General features: G+C 38.3%; 1 protein-coding gene across 1 annotated transcript; it reads right to left on the bottom strand.

The window, feature by feature from the left end:
- Positions 1-361: 361 nt before the first annotated feature.
- On the bottom strand, positions 362-9,035 carry TDRD15 (tudor domain containing 15; the record flags this gene model as incomplete). Its single annotated transcript, XM_083858544.1, has 1 exon — positions 362-9,035. The coding sequence occupies one exon, from the start codon at positions 9,033-9,035 to the stop codon at positions 3,156-3,158; it is 5,880 nt and encodes a 1,959-aa protein (XP_083714670.1). The 3' UTR covers positions 362-3,155.
- Positions 9,036-18,301: the final 9,266 nt, after the last annotated feature.

Below are 18,301 nucleotides of genomic sequence, written 5' to 3'. Positions count from 1 at the left end.
TCTCTCTTCCTACGTGAATCCTCAATGATCTTGTCTCCAACTCAAAGGCCACAATTTCTGATTGCTCAAGTCTGACCACATTTCCTCTGCAAGTAGTGCAAAGTTAGTCCTAAATCAGCCAAAAATGTTCAGCAAAATCAGCGAGAGGTACTTCCTCTTGGAAGTCCCATGCAATACATAATGATGTAGCTTCAGATTATTTTCCAATGCATTGATCAACAGCAAAGGTCACAGAAAACTTCACAATGTCTTAGGCAGGGCAAGTTACACAGAGAAGCATTTTATTTAATATTTTTAGTATTAATTTTATTTTATTCATGACAAAAAGGCAGTATACACATGAACGTTTTGAATTCCAAACAAATGAAACTGGTTCTCTATCACTTTTGTGGATTAAAAATAATCACAGTCATCAATGATACACTATAAATAAATACAAAGATACGAAGAAAGATAAACATTACTTTCAAATTAAATTTTAGCAAAAAAATTTACTACTACACAAAGTACTGCATTTGTTCAGCATTATGTTCACTCTAAAACAAATAGGAAACACACCTAAAGTTCGACATCCTAAATAGTTGACAACTTCTTCCAACTAGATTCTGAGTACAGCTTCTCCTTCTTACAAGAAAAATGTTGTAACAGCAGGGGTACACACCAGAGAAAGAAGACTGGGCATAAAATACACAGCCAGACCTCTCAGCAACTTAATCTAATGATCACAGCACATCCTTGTAATGCACTTCTGAGAATCTGCATCAACAGTGGCAAACAAGACATTCTTTATATTTACAGATGCAGTATAATACTGAAATATTTTCAATTATCTGATTTTTACTTGAAGCATTTTGAGTATCAGATCTTCACTAAAGGAATTACAATTGCAAGCTGATCTCATTACAAGTTGAAAACAAAACACGCGTTCTTGCAAATAAATTTAACATTTGCAATTTGTGGAACATAAAAATAGTACACACAGCTGTTTAATTTTTTCTTATTCATACATCATTTCTAGGCTCTATTTTGTAACATTAGAGAAGCAATATTTTACAACCACATACAAGTTAAAGCACAATGTAGATTAGCAAAAAACTCATTTAACTTAATACATACAAATTGTGTATTACTGCACACAACATGTCTGCATTTAGGGTATCCAAATGATTTTTAAAAAGAACAGATGCCCAAGATCCTACTTTTCCAACTGAAAGACAGCCAGAAGTTAGAATCAGTGTTAATTAACACCTAAGTGTCAGTGCTTTTACGTGGCACTACAATGAACCAGCACAGCAAGTGTAAAAGTCATCACTCAACATGAGTAATGTTGCACAATACAACCTTTGTGTTTTATACTAACAGCCAGCAGTATGTCTAACTATTGACAAAGAATGTGCCAGGTAAGCTTACAAATTTAAGCAGGAAAAACCTGAAATTCTGAAATATAAAGAAACAGTGCAATATAAAGACAACAATCACAAATGGTTACAAGCCCCACCACTTTTTTCTAATTACTATATTAACATAACACTACTGATATTTTAAATAGTATTTACTTGAAATTTTGATCTTACAATATTTTCTGATTTGTTAGTAATGGGCATTTTTCACTTGTACAATGAAAATATTACAAACTTTTTGTAGTTTACCATGACAAAGCTTCAAGAATAATTCACCAGCAGAGTGAGCCTTGTAAAGATCAGCTGGCATTGTCTCCCCTCTTATTTATTTGACTTTCCCAGACACGTCTCTCTTACTGAAAAAATTATAAAAAAATCTGTTTTCCAGATAAAGCTTTCAGATTTTCACATGAATTAAATACATTGTGATGGGGAGGGGAGGAGAAGGAGGGGGGGCAGGGGGGAAAAGAGGATATATGTTGTTAAATCTTGTTTACTTCTAGAAATGCATTAGATATGTTGTCTATCATTTGGGTTGTATTCGTTTTCTCACTGAAATTCAAACAATCACAGAGCATACAAAGAAAACCTCTCACTGCTTCAGGACTCTTCATATTTTATCTTTGTCCAAACAACTGAGGAAGGAGGTGAGGGCAAAAAATAAAATAAATAAGCAAATAAATCAGAAAAAACAGTTGACAAATTCTTACCATTTCTAACTAGATGATGAAAAAAAACCCCACCCTTCTAAGATACACAGTATTATTATCACTTTTCAGCTCTGAAATTTCCTCCTCCCAAAGAAGAAAAGAAGAAAAGGTTCTGAATGTTCCCCTTTAAGATAAAAACAGTATTTTGACTTTACAGACTAAGCACCTGAAGAAAACTCCCTTTCTTCATTCTGGCAGATGGAGAGGAAGATGAAGGAGAGACATGAGGGGAACACACGCACTCGGCAGAGTGAAAAATCCCAAAATGAAGCAACTCAGATACCAAGAGAACCTTCAGAAGGGGCAATGGCATCTGTACATCAAGAGGTAATTGAAAATAACTTAGTGCATGTCTCTCCCATAAATGGGGATGCAGATCCAGTAAATGCTAAGACTTTTCTCACATGGAAACTCTGGAATCAGAAACAAAGAAAAGAGCATGTCTGGCATCTTTGTTTTATGAACAAAACTTGGAGATATCACCACCGTAAACCAGATGCTACTGCAAATAAAGATTATATATATACAAACAAAAACTTTGAGAGCATTCCAACAAAAAGGTTCTTTGGTTTATTTTGCTTTGAAGTAGTGCTTTTCTAACTGCAGCCTACTGACTATTCAACTAATTCTTTCACAGTAGCTTCACATACTGTCTTTTCAGACTGTATAACATCAGAACCACAAGTCTCAACCAGTGGTTCTGGTAGCAAATTTACTCTGTGTTATGACTAATTTTCTTGTCATCATAATGCTGAAAAGATCACAACATCCTCACAGTATTGTCCATCTTCTGTAGGTTTTCTTTCCTTTCAGTGTTGCAAACTCAGATCCTTTGGTTAATGGTATTCCAATAGCCACGTAACCACACCCCCTTCTTTGAAACTTTTTATAGCTAATGCTGTGCTTCAAAAAGCTTCCTTGTTTCTCTTCTTTGCCAAACTTCTGTCAGCAAAATCAGAATTTTCATCATAATTATATTCTGGTTCACAAAGGGAAGCATAGTAACTAGAATTTGGCCATTTCACTTGCAATTCTTTTTTTCTGATTAGAGTCTGTCAGCTGGAATGGGACAGCACCTACGGTGAGAGCAGACTGCGTGGCCTGCAGCAATTAGGGCATCAGACACACTGCTATCCTCACACAGAACATCCACCTCTAACTTCATTTCAGAGCCATAGTGGATAAAATGAAATACCAGACCTGGTTTATGAAGAAGTTTCTGAAACAGAAGTATAGCCTCCTCACTCCAGTGCTGCCCCTTGCCAGGAACTGTATCATGCAAAGAGCAAGAGTGTGCCAAGCGTGGCAAGTGTAACAGACTTTCTGGAACATGTTTAAGTTTATGGATATCAGAGTAAGGGATGGTCCTCAGAAAGCCATAATCAATAAATGTAAGAACAACAGACTGACTTGTTACTTCATTAATTTCTGCCCTGTACCACTCTGCTTCTTGCCCAAACTCGATCAAGCAGGTAGCACCAGGTGTTACCTGTTCTTCTGGAAGAGCTGGCAAGTCCTCAGGAAGGTCAGAGAGCAGCAAGGACAAGTTTTGCATGCAATCAAAGAAGATTTCAAACTGGACACTGAAGTTTGAAGGATCAGTAACTGCAGTTGCACATCCAGGATATGTTCTGCCACTACGTAGCAGCATCCACATGACTGGATTTATCTCAAATGACATATCAAACTCCTTACAGTTCGTATTACTACATTTTTCTGGTCCAACAATTGTCCAACAATGACTTAAGAGCTGGTTCAAATACTCCTGAAGTGTAACGTCTCCTATTAAAATATCTACCTCCCAGATATCAGATGATTTCAAATATCTCAAAAACAAGATCCTTATTTCACAATCCAAGAGTGCATTTACTACATGGCATAAATGAATTTTCTTTAGGTTTTTAAAACCATTCCATCTACAAAAAATGGCTTGTTTAGGAATACTTTTAATGTCATCACTGAGCATCTTTGCATTATTTAAGGACACCACCTCACACGTGCCATAATCCATAAAAAAAACTAGCATTAACTTTTCCCTGACAAATTTCTTTACCACTTTTGATCGATACCATTTTAAGTTATTTTCAGATTGTGTAATGCATTCCAGTCCTTTTTCAATGTCACCCACTCTAAGCAGATCACTTCTTTGTGCTTCTTTCTCAAGCATTACATTTAACTCATGTAGTATTTGCAGATTTTTAAGTAACTGTACATAAAATTCTCCACTCTTTGAAATTTTAACTACTTCTGCTGCTTCTACTTGTCCAGAATTTAAAACCTGATGAAGGAGACTTAAGGGTTTTACAGAAATCTTTTTCATCCCAGCAGCCTTGGTTTTATTTTGGCCACCGAATCTATTCTTAGACTTTCGAGGATTACCATTTCGTTTAGGCTTATTTTCCAAAGTAAATATCCATGTGCTTTTCAACCTTACGCAGTCTACTTTATGCAAAAGGCTGTTAGACAAAGACTCTCCATCACAAATTAAATCTATTTCCCACTTTTCGCCATGCTGCTGTAAGAACTTGCAAACTACTGGCTTGTCACTTACCGTTCTTGCAAAATAAGCAGCACTTTCTTTAGTCCAGCTTCCACCAGGAAAACTTTTTACACTGCTAAGGAAACAATGAACACTAAACCTTGGCAGAGTTAAGAACTTTTCTGGAATCCTGCAGATTTTTGATGAACTTACAACTGCAGCATTACCATAGTCAATAAATTCTACCTCATAGGAATCTCCTGATTTCAGAGTTTTAATAACTGCTCTATAGTAAAAACAATCAGCGTTGTGCTCTGCAACAATGAGATCCCCTACCATGAGCTCATTTAAACAATTTTCCTGACCTCTATTCTCCAAGCTTTCATTTAAATCGTCTGCTAGTTTTATTATTAAGTTTTCATCCTCTGCAAAGTGAACATAGAAACTTGATGGACTATTCATATGAGAAATATAACCTGTTACTTCGGTATTCACTTGGATATCTCGTTGAGGAAGACTGATTAATGTAGGTATATTTTTATTACTCTTTTCTTGTTGACCTGTACAACTTTGTTTGTCATTCCGAGATTCAGAGACAGCATTTACAGTTATTTCCTTTGAATATAAAGCAGAATAAGAGAGTGAGTGAGAAGCAGGTTGTCCAATCCAATGTTCCTCTGCATTCTCTGGAAGAGCACTGAAAGTAGTTCTAAAACCTTGCTCTTCGCTGTCCTGTAAAGTTTTCTGTTTTGAGAATCCACTGCACAACTCTGGTGTGCTACATGCAGTTTGCTCTTCATCTCCAAAATTCTCTCCAGTACTTGCCTGGTAATACTCGCCATGGACTTGGCTTTTCACTTCAGTTTTCAATTTAAGTACTTCAGGATCTGTAACACTTACTTTACCCATTTCTTTGTCATCTTTCATGTGACATATTCCTCCTTCATTACTTCTCAATTGTTCTGTACGCTTTTCCCGTGCCAACTCTTCTAATACCTTTTCTTTAATTTTCTGGCTTACTTTGAGCTGTCCATCATACAACTCCACAACAATCTTTCCATCTGATTCTCTGGATAAAATTACAGCCTTCAGCAGTTTACCAAGGAATGTTTTTACAAACCATGTAGTAATTCTTGCTGGAAATTCTGCCCCCCTAAGATCTGACAGATAGAATTTAATAGCTTGCATGGGTGTGAATAGTAGGTCAGTGGCAGAATCTGGAATAGGCATCAACTGGTCTCGCTCCACCATACTCTTATTTCCAAAATCCACAAAGTCAACCCACAGAAAGGATGTTGATTCCACTGGAAAAGCCAAAGCTCTGTAAAAGAGACCATCTTCCACATATCTGGCTATACACAGTCGTGCATTGCTATGGTAATTTCCATTACTTGACATTTTACTTATATCATTAACCTTCTTCATCAATGCCTCAAGAGTTTCAGTGTTTCGATTAAGATGACAATAGAATTTTGAAGGACTGTTTATGTGAGTTATATAAACCTCCTCCTCACTTCCAATTTTTATATTAAAAGACGAATAGCAAAAACTGTACAGAGAACCCAAACATGAAAGGTTTCCCTGCCCAACACATTCAGACTGGGAGAGACCACGTTCCCTGAGGAATTCCTCTACGCTAGTAAGTGGGGTCTGTAAGTCAACTACATTGCATAAACAGTTGGGGCTCACAAGAACAAGAGCATAAATGGTGCAAGTCAGTGGTCCTCCAGAAGAAGAAATGAAGTCTTCAAATTGTCTATGCACTTCTTCAGACCAATTAAGTGAGTCAGTCTGTAAGACCACATTTTTAAGTCCACATCGAAATGCTTGGCCCTCTAGAGTTAGGAAATCTGGAATAACACCCTGAACATCTTTAAGTGAAACTCTTTCCCGATAACCATAGTCTACAAAAACTACATCAACTTCATTTGTGGATACCTGCTGAACAACAGCTGCTCTGTACCACTTCCCATCTTTGGGACACTTAACAACACAGGCAACCTGTCCAGTTTTGTAGGGACTGGTATGATCTTTATAGTAAGTCTGAATTTGTCCCATTAAATTATGTAGCTCTGGCAATTTGCTTTGCAGCTGACATGAAAAATCTGCTGGGGAAAAAATGCAAGAACACACCACTTCATAAACAGCTCCTGGTTTAAACACAAGCCCTTTATAAACTAGTTCTTTTTCACACACTGATTTATGCATTTTAGAGACAGCACCTTCTCCTAAACAGGATGGCACAAAAGATTCTTTAGGCACTGGTGGCACATTTAATGATCCTTCCTTCTGAAGTACATCGCCATTTCCAGATGCCTTATTTTTGCAAATATTACTGGTGTTCTCTGCATTGATTTTCTCTTTTTTACATTTGAGGTGATTCCCCTTGTGCTGCTTTTTTGCTGCCCTTGGAACAGAATCTGGTGGCTTTAGCCGATATTCAGCATAACCAGCTTGAATCATACACGTGGCAACGTTTCCTTGCAGGAAACCAGTGTGACACTGCACATTAACAATGTACTTGTTGTTTTGCTTTCCAATGACATGAAGCAGAAGTGGTTTGTTCAACACCATGCTTTTAAAGAAATCAGTTTCTTTTTTAACCCACACACCATCAACAGGAAATGCACAAGCAAGGGAACAACACATAGCTAAAGCTGGTAAATCAGAAAACTGGGGAAGCAATGTTTTCACATAGTGACAAGGTATTGTATCCATATTTCCAAAATCCAAAAAGTAAACCATAATGCTAACACGAAACACTTTTGTGACAACACCCCGGTAATAACATCCATCCCTGCTATACCGGGCACAGCAGAGCAACCCAGGTTCTGGCTTTTTAAGGACCATCTCATCATCTCTACACTTACTGTATGTGCAGGCAATATTCTTCATCAGCATCTGAAACTCACTCTGGTATCTACACGTTTGAATCCAAAAGTCAGATGGATTTACGACATACACTACAAAAGCTCCATAAAATGAGTTCATTTGCATCTCTTCTCTCTTGTAGTAGATGGAGAAAGAAACGTCCCATTCAGGTAAGGAGATTTTTGTTTCTTTGTTTCCAGAGTAATTCTTAGATGAATTGTTTCTTTCAGGACTTAGTTTGTGGTTTAGTGGAGTACTTTTGTTTTCTGGTTCCGAAAGTGAGACACAGGATGCAGCTGTCTCATTCTGGTTTTCTGGATGCTCAGCATTAATTCCAAGATTTTGTTTCTGCAGCGTTATATAATACAAGCGTTCAGTGTTATTATATAAATCAACATGGACACACACAGAAGTTTGTCCTATTAAGGCTTGTGTAAGTTCCTTGAGCTGAAATTTTATTACTGTTTCGTCCTGACTACCAAAACAAGACAGTGCACATGGAAACGAAATCATTGGTAACGTCATGAACTCAGCTTTCAGTTTCCGAACACAACTAGGTGGCACAGTTTCAGTAATGCCAAAATCCATAAACCAGACCTCCACATGGTCAGCGAGAAGTTGTTTTATCACTCCTCTATGCCACTGTCCATTTTGCCTCTTGGCAGCACAGAGCAGCCCTAAACTATCACAAGATGTGGTAATTTCTCCAACAAGAGCTTCATAGTACAAACGCATAGCTCCTGTCAAATATTCCAGCTCTTTGTGCCATTTCTGCATCTGACAATAAAATTTATTTGGGCTTATTGCACCAGTTATTTTTACATTTTCTTTACTGCCAACAGGTACACGTGGAAAGAGTTGATCTGGAACGTGCCAAAAATCTGTTGGTTTCTCAGAATTATTTAAGGTAAGTAACTCCCTGAATGGATATTTCTGTTTCAACAGTTGTGGCATTCTCTTACAAAGCATTCCCTGGGGCAATGCTCCTAAAGTTTCTACAACAAGACAAAATGAATCGCTGTCAATAAATTTACCCAGCTGCAGTTCAAGAACATCAGCAATAATCTTAGGCACTTCTAGAATGAACAGCTGATATGGTGTAACAGCCTTCACATGACCTGTGATCTGTAATCCTACCAGAGATGAAAAATAGTTAACGGCTTTTGGACCCCATTTTTCTCCAAGAGGAAGTATGCTTGCAAAAACACCCAAAATCACCTTTGGAGGCAGCTGAAACAATTCATCACAAGCAGCAGCAAGATGTGTTTCCTCAACAGCCAACACGTGTCCAGTGTCTATAAGAAAAGCCTCATAGATATTCCCTTTCTTTCTCAGAATTCTTCCTCTATGCCATTCTCCTTCTGTGTCTTCCACCAAGCAAGATCCACCAACACAGACATCATCTTTTACTTTGAACACACGCTGTATTTCATTTTGCAGTATATAATAGTCAAGCTCACACCCTGCGTTGCATTGAGCCTGGAACACAATAACCAAGCACTCAGGATGACATTCTACATGAGTTATCTTCAATTTCTTATCTACTGAGCCTGGTGAAGGAGTCAGAGATTCCATCCTGTCTGCAAAGAAAAGGAGTATAATCATTTTGATAATTTTCTGCCTTTTTTTTTTTTTCTTTGCAACTAATTCCTTACATGATATGTGACATTTGTTTTCAATATTGCTTAACAGCATATTATTAAAATTCTGGCTAAAACATACACTAAACATTTAAGAATGTCATGTTTTAGGCAACTGGGATACGCTCCACACAATCCTCTTAGTAAAGACGGGCCCAGATAACGTGGAAAGAAGTACCTCTGGATTTACTCTCATGGCTACAGATTGGCTCTATCACTTGAGATTAATTTTAATCAAAATGTTGCTCCCACAATAACACCAAGGTATTTCAGTCTGTTTCTCTTTCCTTTTAATATGTAAAGGACCAAGGACTCGCTCCCTACTCAACCTGTTTTTTCTGTCTAAATCACTTCTTCAAATCACCAACCATTTATAGCTCCAAGCTCTACTGTTTACTCTGGCTGTCTGTACCAATAGCATATTTAAGGCATATAATTGCAAGGGCATCCTGAGATTTACATCTATGTACAACATTTCTGCACTGCTCATCAGGTAACAACCTGTGCTTTGTATGGTCTCAACACTCCAATTCTGACAGTTGAAATATCTTCACAACATTCAGGTACTTTTCTGATCTATAATCCAGTCTTGAAGCCCAACTTCCAGTTCAATCCATACATTATTAATTTGGTGAATCAGTGATTGTTTAAAAAGGCTGTGTATGACCATAATTTAATCAATCAATTCATTAAACAAACTGCTGTTCTAACAAAATAATTTGAGGTAGACAACATCAAATGCAAACACAGTGGATAAATACTCAAGGATAGTCTGGACAAAGATAACCTTGATTTATGAATTTTTATGTAAAGCTGGAACTTAAACTTTCAGTTTCAACTACAAGATTTTGGGACAAAATCCCCCTTGGCTTGCAAAAAAATCTTCAGTGAAACGGTCATGGTAGTTTTCATCACAAGCATACATGAAGTAGCTACTGAATATACAACCTGTCTTCAGAAAAAATATTGATCCCTAACATTCTTGTTCACAAAAAAAATTAAAAAAAACTCAACAAAATACCAACCACACTCTATTGTAAGTGAGCACCTCTGCTGTAAAGCAGCAGGGCAGAAGGATGCATAACTTCTAAAACAAAACAAAACAAAAACAAAAACAAAAAAACAAAAAAAAACAAAAAAAAAAAAAAAAAAAAAAAAAAAAAAAAAAAAACAAAAAAAAAAAAAAACAAACACCCTCCCAGTAAAAGAAGTATCAAACCCAGATCTGACAAATTCCTGCCTGAACAAGGCCCCTTTTTTCCACCTTTCCCTGTAACAGAAAGTGGAAAATCTGGGTGCTTTTAATGAAAAAAAACCAGCCTTAAAGGAGTTGGTTCTGTCTGCCTGTAAGGAACATTTGATCACTACAGAGATTTAAACTTTTGAAGGGACCTGACTGAAACTCTGCTCCCCTCTTTTTCCCTCTTCACTGAAATTGTGCTCTATCTGCAGTAACGCATAATTAAATAAATCAATTTGTGTATTAACACTTGTCTGTTATCACAGCCAGAGTAACAGCATCACACTGACACAGCCACATTTCTACAGTTTACAAAATGGCCTTTTGCTGTTTACTCACCTTTCCCCCTCCTAAGGCTTATCCATTTGTAACAGGTCTTCTAAAGGAAACACAGCCCAGTAATTAACAACTCTGTATCTCTCTACAAGGAAAGACGGTAGGAAAAATCATTAGAAAAAATAAACGTAAACTAAATTATTGTACTACTTCTCTTACTGAGAGCAGCCCCGAGGGTGAGCCGTTGTGGTGTTAGCTGATAACAAGCTCAACATGAGCCAGCACTGCCCACTCACAGTCCAAGAAGCCGAAGGCAACCTGGGATGCATCAAAAGCAGCGTGGGCAGCAGGTCCAGGGAGGAAATTCTGCCCCACTGAGACCCCACCTGCAGTGCCGCATCAGCTTTGAGGTCCCCAGTGTTAAAAACAGCACAGGAAGAACATGGAAATGTTGGAGCAAGTTCAGAAGAGCCCACAAAAATGATGAGGGATGGAACACCTCTCCCATGGAGACAGCCTAAGGGAGCTGGGTTGTTCAGCCTGAAAAAGGGTTCCATAGAGACCGAACAGCACCTTACAATACCTCAAGGGGCTGGAAAGAGACCTTCTACAAGGGCATGGAGCAATAGGAAAGAAGGGAATGTCTTTAAACTGAAAGGGAGTAGGTTTAGGTTAGATATTACAAAGGGATATTTTATTGTGAAGGTGGTGAAGCACTGGACAGGCTGTGCAGAGAAGGCAAGGGACACCCCATCCCTGGGAACATCCGAGGCCAGGCTGGATGACTCTGAGCAACCACCAAAAAGTGTCCCCTGCCCATGGGAGGGGCCTTGAAACTGGATAAATTTTAAAGTTCCTTCCAACACAAATCATTCTATGATTCTCTAAATCCTTCTCCTGTCTGATAAACACACCCTGGAAAAGTTCCTCATACTCAGCTAAACCATAATCTTAAGACCACAAAAAACAAAATTACAAAACTGAACCCACCCTCCTAAAAACAGTGTTGCTATTCTATCTTCACTGAAGTTCAAAAAACCAAATCAGTCAGAAGAACACCAGGCAGGCACCTCCTTTCCAAGCAGGAGTGCTCACACATTTGTATTCGTTTGCAACCCTCCAGCCATCAAAACGCATACTTCTATCACGCACCATTAACTTACAGACAACTCATGCCATAACAAAAGGACTTTTAAATGCAATCAAATGCAGGACGCAAGATACAGGCTGAGCTGCCAAAGCGGGCACTCTGACCGGCGCTGTCCGACACCGCACTCACCTGAGAGAAGGCGAGCACGGGCAGAGACCGCGGCCGCCAAGGGCGGTCGGGGATCGGGGAGCAGAGCCCGGAGCCGGAGGCCAGCGCCTTTCAGCTTCACGGCCCGCGGGCGGCAGCGCCGAGCGGGATCCGGCGGCGCCGCACGCCCAAAATGGCGGCGCGAAGCGCGGCCGGAACGTGCTGCCCGGGAACGCGCGTGCGCAGCGGCACAGCCCGGGAGTTTCGAGTCTCCGGCGCGGGGCTGAGCGGAGCCTGCGGTGAGCTCGGGGACCGCGGGTTTGAGTCCCGCTCGCGCCTTCCCGCGGGGCGCTGCGGCCTGGTTCCCTTTACTTCGGGAGTTGGGCTTTATTTGTTTGTTCGGGTGCTTGCTTGTAGTTGGTTCTCTTTTGCCTTTGCACGTTGCAGGTGTCATAGATTTAAAATGTCACTCGATCTTTGAGAAAAGAGCCCATGGTTCACCGAAGTTCCCGGAGCTGCCTGAAGAGGATTCGGGATTCTCTTATTCTTTTTTGTGAGCAAAAAGAACTTCTCTAGGCTGAAGAAAGTACATCTTAACAGAGTGCAAAGTGCTGCCCTACTTGTTTTTGCATGTACGTCAGATTTTATTTTTCTTTTTTTCTAGGGGTTTGGAGGTAGTCTTGCTTTTTTATTTAATTTGGGGTTATTTTACAAAGAGTGTAAGCTGAGGTGGTCACAAGAAGAAAACTTGATATGAAGTATATTCCTGAAAATATCAGCATGACGGTATGTCTGTAACTGCACTCTAGAAAGTGTTCAGCTGTGTATGATAATTTCTAAGTGTTTATCTTCAGATTTTTGCCCTTTATTTTCCCAAAATGTCAGGATTGCTGCACCATAGCTACACTTTGTAAGGTTAAGAAAGAGAAACGCTGGGTTTGCAATACTTGGAGATGCAGTAATCCCCAAAGACAGAGATTATGTTAAAGTCTGTAAAATATATGTTTAAAGTGGTATTGTGGCTACTTGGACTAACCCTGAAATTTACCGAACCCCTTAATTTGATTTTCAGGGAAACCATTACGTTTTTCAGGGTCAAGTATTTGTTAGAGCCACTCGAAACAAAGGTTATCTATCTATCTATCTATCTATCTATCTATCTATCTATCTATCTATCTATCATTGACAGACCTTCAATTTCATGTTTCTGGATAAAATGCCTAGTTAATCTATGTTACTTTTCCTGGGTGTCAGATAATCAGATTTTACATCCATAGTCTAATTAGGCAGAGTTGTGTAAGAATGAGTTTCATTAACATAATTAGAGAGGGAAGATAACACCAGATCTTTTAAAGAAGTTACATTCTTGCAAGATTGGAACCTCAGATTGAAATCTATAACCCAAGGTTCTATATTTTGTCAGCATTCTCTATATTGTGAGGAAAAAATATTGCCTAAGACTGGACAATTCAGAAGCCTCAGTTACTAGATAAGGAATAGTCTAGAACTTCTGAGTACAAAATACTACAACAGGCTGTGGGGTCTGGTTATGTTTTTCTGGTTATTGAGGCTGAAGTCAGTCTTAAAGGCAGAATGCTGTCACTGCTTTTTTAAAGGCAGAGACACCTACATTTTTTTTTTTCTGCTTAAATTACAGTGGTGATGGCAGCTGTAATACAATGACCTTCTGGTTTGAGCACTCAGAAATGTTTTCTTGCAGCTTGAGCTGGTTTTACAAATGTGCACCATTTCCCTGCAGAGCGCCTTGACCATGGACAGTTACTCATGGAGGAGCAGCGTGTCCTGCTTGCCTGAGGTTGTGCTGGGATGTAGGATGGGGATGTGGGGGGGAAGGCAAAACAGAAGTTATAACCAGACAATCTGTCAGGCATGACACGATGCTGGAGCCTTCTTGCATTTTTCTGAAAGGAAATAAGAACTTTTTTTTTGCCTGCTATGAGTTTGTTCCAAAGTTTATTTGAAATTTACATAATTAGAGCCAGTGAAAGAATATGTCTTTTCTGACAAAGGAATGGAGGTGGGGGTGTTTGATACATGTTGCTCAGGAATTGTATGTTTTTTGGTTTGTTTTTTTTTTTTTTTTCCCCCAGGCTTGATATCCACATTGTCAAGTATGCATAAAACATTGCTACATCTCAGAAATTAGGTCCTTCAATAACATTTTAGCCATGAAGAGTCACTATAGGTCATTGGAAGCAATCAGGAAGCATGTAATAGCCCAAAGCAGAAATCAATGTTGCAATATCCCAGAACATCCTTATCAAATACCTCAGCAAACTTGCAAAACCTACTCAGTGTTTACATTTGAATTGCAGATGTTTTAAAATGCTGCTGAAACTACACAATCCGCATTGATTAGTACTAGATCTCAGGGAGTTTTCCCAGCATTGTGTACCATGCAAATAATATGGCTAGCTCTGAGTTTTTCATCTTTTTCACTTTCTTGAACTTTAAAAATTTTGTGTTGTTGTTATTCCCATTTATTTTTTTTTTTTTTGTTCCTTGTCATTATTTTGAGGAACTCATTAAATATTTTGCTGTTTTATCCAGTATGGAAGATTGACAAACTCTAGTAAGTTTTTTTTATATTTCACTGACAAAAATAAAATACAATTGTAAGATAATTTTGTCATGTGAGGCCTTACTCTCTTAACAAGTCTTGACTAAGACAAAACCCCAAAAGTGAACCTCAGGTTGTTCATTGTCTATATCAGACTACTGAACAAGACGTGTTCCAAAATATAAATGTCTACTCAGAAATGTTTTCTTATCAGGAAAATTCTGCTGTGACTCTGTATTTGCCTTAAAATAGTTAATGAAAACCTAAAATTAAAAAAGTCTTCTGTGCTCATGAGTGGATGAAGTGTAGCACAAAGGAAATAAAAGTTTTCTTCAGAATATCATAAATGAAGCTCTGCTGCCAGCTGCCTGCCAGGATGTAGAACATAGTGCTGTGTGAATGAGCGCCCTGTTGAACTCAGGTAATATCTGATCACCATTCTAGCTAACTTCCAACACGTAGGAAAACTGATTTTGGGGGCAGAAAACATAAGGCAAAGTTGTAAAAACTGGGGGTATACTGAAAAACAGTACCCAAAGGGTGTGTTTTGGATAATGTGGGCATTCATGACCCAGTCTAAACAACAAAAGTAGTCTGCATACATCTTAAATTGTTCTTCGTAGGTGGTAAATATGTTTGCTTTGATTTGAGCAGTAGAAAAATGGCAGAAAAAGGTTGCAATCTGTAGGATACTATATGAAAGGAGGAGAGAAATTATCAGCATCTGTTAAAGTTTTGTTTTAAAACTATGTTACTGAATGCCATGTGGGGAAAAAAACCAAAATCAGGTAACCACCTGTGTACAAGGAAGGCAGGAAGCATAAGCTACAAGAGGATGAGAGTATCTTCTCAATGTAGAAATAGAAAAGGGTTTAGGTCTTAATCTTCTCCTTAATGATTCCTTCTGGACTAAATAGCTGAATATTCATGGAGCTGGTGCTGTCTGCTCTGTGCTGACTGGAATGAATCACATTGGCAGCACCTGACCTTCACAAAGAATTATGTAATGACCATAATTCATTCCACATGGGGAGAAATTAATTAAGTGACACCAATATCCTGCTTTTAAATCCCAACAACTATTCAGGCATCTGTCCTTAGTTTTGCTAAGATTGTTTCTGAATATTAATATCAAAATTTTTTCTAAAATAGATAATTTACACTTACTCATTTTTAGGAAGGACAGTCTGTCATAACAAAGTACTTTGAAACTGTCTCCTATGGGATTGGGTTAGTTCATGGCATGCTAAAGTATATGAGAAGAGGAAACACTCCATGCCTCAGTTCCATCCTTCTCAGCTTTATTCTTGTGCAAACCTACAAATATATCAGTGATTGTGATTACCAGATTTTTTTTTATTGTATATAATAATTGGCTTTTCAAAAAGGCACCGTGGCATTCCTTGTTGTAGGATTTATGTTTGTCTTTTAAATAAGTAGCTTTGAAAGGTAAGATGTAGGTAACACAGAGTTCTGAGTGGCAACAGCAGAAATTAATGACATTTCAGTGTTCTGAAAATGAAGGGTGAAGGCACCTCTGCCTAAGGTAAATCTCACAATAAATGTGTCGTTTTATCCAGATCACCCCAGGTTAAGTGTTTAAACAATGTCATTTATAGTTAGAAATTAGGGATGTAAAAATAATCATATCGCTTTATTATGTTTTCTTAGGAAAATCAGTGTCTTTTCTGAAACATTCATATAACAAGATCTGTTTGGGTTTTTTTTTCTGAAGTCAGTCTGAAAGTTTTACTGGTTCTCTGTAGTAGTCAACAAATTTGACAAAACAAGGGGGCTCAAAACAAACACCTCAAAACAAAAGCTTGTGCTCATTTTCCTACTTTGTCATTGAAAGTGAGTCCTTGGTGTATTCTCAGTTTGTGTTTCTGTTAAGCTGAGCAATTGCCACCAGGTGGCAGGAACAGCCACAAGTTCAGCGCGATGCTTGGAAACACACTTGTGTTCGTTGGTAGAAGGAAGGAGCACATAAACGATCAATTCAGGATGACTCACAATGAAATATGAGGGTGCATGTGCTGGAGAATTTCACCAGAAGAGTCATCACATTTATCACACGGTCTGAAGCCACTTTCAGTGTTTTCAGGTAACTTAAAAGTAATTCTTAAAATATTTTCAATCTATTTACAGCACCTATTTACTCAATACACAGTTAAAATTTCATTTCAGATAGTTTACTAAATCACAGGTCAATTTTACCGACTCCAACATCTTTTAAACTATGTTAATATCATCACCTATATGAAATTGGTCAGTAGTTCAGCAGAAAGTAGAAACAACTTTTACAAAATACTTTTAGTAGCAGATGATTGAATCATAGAATGGTTTGAGTTGGAGGAAACTTAGAGATCATCAAGTTTCATACTTCTGTCATGGGCAGAGACACCTTTGAGTATTTATTGTTGCTTTTTAAAATAGATATTGCACATTTAAGTGACAATAAGTATCAGAGCAGAGTGCCCTGTATTTCAGAAGATGTGTCCATTTTACAGGTGAAAGAACAAAGTGAGAGTTGTTAAATATTGGGACAAAGTAAAAGGTAGAATTTCTGTTCATGAGGGCCTTCCAAAATCAGTGAGTTTTGCCATGCAGATTATACCACACTGGTACTGCTGAGCAGATACAGACCCATGTTAGTGGTGAGATTGAGTTTCTCTGCTGTGCAGTTTGTATGGATGGGGCTGTGGGGTAAGTTCTCATCACTGTCATCTAAAACATCATTTAGGTCCATAGTGCAGGGTTGTGCTTAAGAAAATCCTGCACCACAGTTTTACCCTGATACCTGTGTCTGCTGTAGACAAGAGACTCCTCTACATCAACAGTTCCTGTGGCACAATCAGAGTAGACGTGCAAAGTTGAATGGGTGATGACCCAATATCCAAGTAGACGGGTTTGAAGGGAGAGAGGATTGTTTAAGACTAGCTCTAGTGGCCTGGATGTCTGCTAATATTTGAGACAGTTTCATTCCAAAGATTTTGTGTGCTGCAGAGTGGCAGTGCTGACCAAAGCAGGATAAATGGGAATGGTAGGGAAATTCACCTCCTGTTCTAAACTAAAACTAATGTAAAAGCACCCCAGAGAGAGGCTTAAACTTAGGCACTCCATGGGTAAATTCCCATTTCTTCAGCATGGCAGAGCAGGTGTGGGGCTAACAGAGTTATAGAATGATCATACAGGAAAAGTAGTAACCATCTTCAAATTATGATTATGGTAATTTCAATTACTTAAGTCCATTTTGTATAGCAAATACTGTATTTATAGATCTATAGATCAAAAAGCTTGGTTGTTTAGTACGAGCTGAGAGATGGAAACAAAACGTGCTAAATCATATAATTGTCTCTGAAGAGACAAACTGAACAATCTTACAGGTTTTTAACATGATTCCTTTCTGTGGTTCATATCAGTTAATTAACTTCTGGCCCCAAACCTATCAGCTATATGTGAAGAAAAAGCCACAGCCTCTTGCAAACTTTAATGAACACTGTGTATCTTGCAAACTTTAATGAACACTGTGTATTTTGGATTCTGCAGATCTGACAGCACGTGGGTAGTCTTAATTCATACTCCCTTAAAATCTTATTAAATCTATTTATGAATTTTAGACATTCAAGTAAAAATCAAACATACCACCCTCTCAAGAAAAGAATAATTTTTTGCTCAGGCCACTGTCTATGCATCTGTGCGCTGGACACATAATGTTTAAAGAATGTAGTCTTACCTGGAATTTCTATGCACAGTTTTCATTTAAATGTAAAAGCATAAGCCAGAAAAGAAAAAGGCTCTGGTATCTTAAGTTTTTCCATCTCACAATGCAGAAAAGCCTGTTAAAGGTCTTTCTGTTTAGGAATG

The sequence above is a fragment of the Zosterops lateralis genome (genome assembly GCF_965231275.1).
Source record: "Zosterops lateralis genome assembly, chromosome: 3".
NCBI classification, from domain to species: Eukaryota; Metazoa; Chordata; class Aves; order Passeriformes; family Zosteropidae; genus Zosterops; species Zosterops lateralis.
Note: the sequence above shows the minus strand (reverse complement) of the source record. Positions and strands in the feature narration are given on the sequence as shown.